Below are 4,150 nucleotides of genomic sequence, written 5' to 3'. Positions count from 1 at the left end.
GGACACCAGCCTTCCAGCAACGCTCCGGGGACTTCTCCTCTCCCCCAGCTCCTGCGGCCTCCTGAGCATCCTGCCCTCTTGCAGGGCCTGGCGCTGGTGACAAAAGCTTGGCAACTGGCTGGAGGAAATGAGAGGAGTTTATAAAATTCTTTATTATTCTAAATGTCTGTTTTCCTGGAGGTGAACTGGGTCTGATGGGGCTCAAGGCCAGCGCCAGTGACTGCCAGCTGCCATGCAGTATGTCAGCCAGGGCCGACAGCCACTTGTGTTCCTGGGGCAGGACAGAAGCTGTTCCATGTGCCTTGGGGATGCCGTTTGCTGAGCCATTAACGCAGGGAAGTGTTGTGATCGTGGGACGGAGGAGAATTCATCGCTGTGTCTGCACAGAGGTAGCGTTGTGCTCTGAGCAGCCCAGGGTGGGTGGCTGGTGGTGTGCGCCGGGGTCCAGGCCAGCAGATGGGAGATGCAGAAGATCTGGGACATCTGATCTGGTGCTTCTCCTCTCCCGCAGAGACATTGCTTTGGTTCCTTCTTCCTGGCTGCATCTCAGCTCTATCTGGGTGGGCTGTGTTGGATGGTCTGGAGTGACTGCAGGAGAAGCGGGTCAGGGCAGGTTCTTACTGCAAGCTCAGCCGCTGCTGGGCCAGCATGACCACCTGCAGTGTGTCCTCCCTGTCCTTCTGTGTGCTGCCACCCACCTCCTCTGCCTCCCCTGGGGAGCTCAGCGCCTTAACCGAGCACAGCAGAGGACGAGGGACAGTGAGGGCTCCTCAGGCTCTGTGCTCCTCTGTCCTGAGCGGGGAAGACCTGTGGAAGAGGGGCTGCTGGTGGCCTGGTGCTGGGAAGCAGTGGGGGCAGAGGGTGACAAAGCACAGGGGAGTCCGGAGGTCCCGGGGAGGTGCATGTCCTCTGGGGATCCCCACAGCTGGCTTAGTGCAAGGTAGTCCCTTAGCAAGAGAATTGGGTCTGCTGAGGACAGCGGTGGCAGTCACACTCCTGAGGTGCCCAAGCTTTCCACAGAGTGGTACCAGCCTCTCCTGGAGGGCTGGTGCGTAGGGTGCCCAGGATGGCACCACCTTCTGTCCCAGTCTCCACGTCCCCGCTGCTCCCTGCAGAAAGGAATGGGATATTCAGTGCCAGGCTGGGAGTGCGGCTCAGCCAGTGCCTGGGCAAGGATGTTCCCTACCTGGGCAGGCTGTCCCAGTGCTACAGCTCAGTAGATGATCCACCACTCCAAGAACTGCCATCTTCCACAGCATCTGGCACATGAAATGCCACGTATGGGCACTTCTTCACGTTGAGGCACACGAGCTTCTCAAGCGATGCTGTCTTAACTATCTCAAAGCCAGTTTCTCCGCCGAACGTACTGGGTTTCCAGTACTCTGGAGAGCAGATGGGGTTTCCAAGAAGCCCCTTCAGGGAAAATGGAGCTCCTATCTCCACCATGCTTTCCCCAAAAATACCGTTGGGTTGGGGTTTCTCAAGCAGCAAGCCCGGATAGAACTCCAGAGCATCAATGTCTCCATACAGCTCTTCCAGCTCTGCTGCCTTCTCTTCCTCTCCTGCACCAAGTGAACGTCAGAGTGCTTTAGCAAGGGAATCACCCCTGGCAAGGACTGGCCTTGCTGTGGGCAACAGGAACGTAGGAGCCCCCGTGACCCAGGCAGCGCTGAGCCTGGCTCCCAGGCCAGGTCCTGACCTCTGCACCACCCATTAAGCCCTGCCGGAGGAAGCCCAGCAGCGTGGGGACAGCTCGTGCTCTCACACCCCACCTGTGAGCACGGAGCACCTGCACTTCCCCAGCCAAGCCCCAAGAGCTCTGGCAGCAGCAGAGCAGCCCTACCTGTTAGCTCCTGAAAGGACTTGTAGGGCTTCATGCCAAACCTCTTCCGGTACTCGTTAAACGGCTGTAGCCTCAGCTCCCGGGATTCCTTGATGACCCCAACAGCCACTTTCAAGACATTGGCGTTGATGTTTGGTCCTCCACCGATCTGGAGAGCGAGAATACAAGGAGGAGCACACGTAAGGCACAAGGCAGCACCAGCATCTGCTCCAGGGGAACCACTGCCCTAAATCACCCATGACCTGGTGTCACAGAGACCAGCACATCATCGCAGCAGCAAGAAGAGGGAGAATCACTGGATAGTGCCACAAACCAGCAGTAGAGCAGCTTGGGCTAAAGTCAGTCCTGTTCCCAGAGCAGGTCAAGGAATGGTGCAGGAGAAGCCCTGCATGGATGGCGACCCTGGTCACCCATTCACCTGAATGGATGGTGACTGGTGTGGAGGAGGGGAGAGACTACAGGGGTTTGGGGTCACAGGGAGAACCCAAACACCCAAAGAGCGGCTGTGCCTCAGCCTTGCTGCTTTCCACAAGCAAAGAGGGTCAGAAATGTAGACGTAATCGCTTGGAAGAAAACATCCATGTGATGGCAGCAAAGAACAGCGCCAGACAAGCTGCTCCCATGCCCAGGCTTTTGCTGTTCCACAGCAAAAGGTCCCAGCTTAGTGCAGGCTCCTGCCATCACCTGGTGCGGGCTGCCAAGCCCCAGCTTTCCTATGGTGCATGATGACATGGCCAGCAAGTGCTGCCCTGGGCGGCAGACTCTGTGTGTGCCAAGCACCCACTGCCCAACGGGGATGTTTACTACTGCGGTATTGGTGCTGCCTTGACAGTACCACGGGGTCCCACAGACCTCAGCCCTAGCAGGGAGGGGAGAGCAGAACCTTACCCGTCCTGCAACCTGCTTGGAAAAGGACTCCACCAGCGCTTCCACACCATAGTCCATCAGCATGGAGGTGTTGTAGAGGAACTGCTCATAGCTGTACTCTTGCCCCTGGATGATGAAGGAGTCAGGCATCAGCCCATGCCAGTGGTAGAGCTGGTTGAACTCCACCGCGATGCGATTCCGGTACTGGAACTGCGTCCCAAACAGCAGCTCGGGGTCGAACTTGAGCTTCAGGTAGTACCCGCTGAGGTGCTGGACATAGTCTTCAATGACAATCTTAATGGTCTCCCCTGGGCAGGAGGCAAGAGAAGCGGCCATCAGCGGGCAGCAGTGAGAGCCACCAGCTCTGCACCCTGAGGTGGGACCCACGTGCTATGGCAGCGCATCCCAGGACCCGTCCACCATCTGGGACCTCTCTGACCAGGGGCTAGTTAAGTCGGTTGGCAATTTCTCCGTTAATTACTTTTTCACCAGTAAAGGGGAAAATGATTCCTGAGGGAACTGACCTTGATATGGTTCTTAGAGACAATGAGGTGACATGGCTTTTTTTCTGGATTTTGGTCAAAAATGGCTTTTCATGAAACGATTATAGTAAATTTATAATGAACACTAAAATTAAATAATTCAAAATTCTGACAGAATTATTGCAAATTAGGGGGGTTTTGATGGACCAAAGCCAACTTTTGCTATATGGACCAAAGCCAACAATCCCCAGGCGGCTGCCAGAGAAACTGCTGCAGCCTCTAAAGCCAGACTGGCCACCACCCTCAGAGACCGACCAACATCCAAGTCCCTGGGACTTGCCCAGGCAGGTGGGACACGGGGCTCCGCGGTGCCCACGGCACTGCCGGTCTCACCGATGAGGATGAGACGAGCTGTCTGGAAGAGCTGCTCGTCACTCCAGGTGGGATGCTCTCGTTTCAGTATGTCGCAGACGCGGTTGTGCTCGCGCAGCCAGAGCGTGGCGTACATGCAGAGTCCCGGCAGCAGCCCAAACACCTCCTGCCCTATCGCCAGCTGCTTCTCCTTGGGGATGGCAGACGGGTAGACCATGTGAACCGGAGCATCGGTGACCATGGGGGGGTACATCTCTCCATCCACCACCTTGGGGAGACAAGACCGGGGTGGCAGAAAGGGAGGAGAGGAGAAAACCACCCCAGTGAACCTGGAACTTGCCTCCCTGTGGGCACCACGGCTGCTCTCCAGCAAGCACGGTAAGAACAACCCCGACTGCGGAACGCCTGCTGCTGTCAGAACAGCTACACCCCTTGTCCCTCTGACACAGCACCTCCAGTCAGCAGCCGCATGGGACATCAGGGCTGGGGTCTCCCAGCAGGTGCCAAAGGGATGTGAACTTCAAACAGCCCTGGGTCACAGGGATGAAGGGTGTTTCGGGCATGTTGGGTGGTACCTGGTATTTCA

General features: G+C 57.0%; 1 protein-coding gene across 1 annotated transcript in view; it reads right to left on the bottom strand.

Annotated features, from left to right (window-relative positions):
* Positions 1-1,206: 1,206 nt before the first annotated feature.
* Positions 1,207-4,150, bottom strand: part of PTGS1 (prostaglandin-endoperoxide synthase 1 (prostaglandin G/H synthase and cyclooxygenase)) — a gene marked incomplete at its 5' end in the record, with an annotated part of 5,173 nt that continues 2,229 nt past the window's right edge. Inside the window, 5 exons of the mRNA XM_010142049.1 lie at positions 1,207-1,562; positions 1,844-1,991; positions 2,732-3,018; positions 3,586-3,832; positions 3,894-3,913. Of these exons, the coding sequence (XP_010140351.1) occupies positions 1,207-1,562; positions 1,844-1,991; positions 2,732-3,018; positions 3,586-3,832; positions 3,894-3,913 (1,058 nt within the window). The remainder of the gene's footprint in view (positions 1,563-1,843; positions 1,992-2,731; positions 3,019-3,585; positions 3,833-3,893; positions 3,914-4,150) is intronic.

This window comes from Buceros rhinoceros, unplaced genomic scaffold (assembly GCF_000710305.1).
Source record: "Buceros rhinoceros silvestris isolate BGI_N320 unplaced genomic scaffold, ASM71030v1 scaffold24908, whole genome shotgun sequence".
Lineage (NCBI taxonomy): Eukaryota > Metazoa > Chordata > Aves > Bucerotiformes > Bucerotidae > Buceros > Buceros rhinoceros.
The sequence above is the reverse complement of the archived record's forward strand: the minus strand, read 5'-3'. Positions and strand labels throughout refer to the sequence as shown.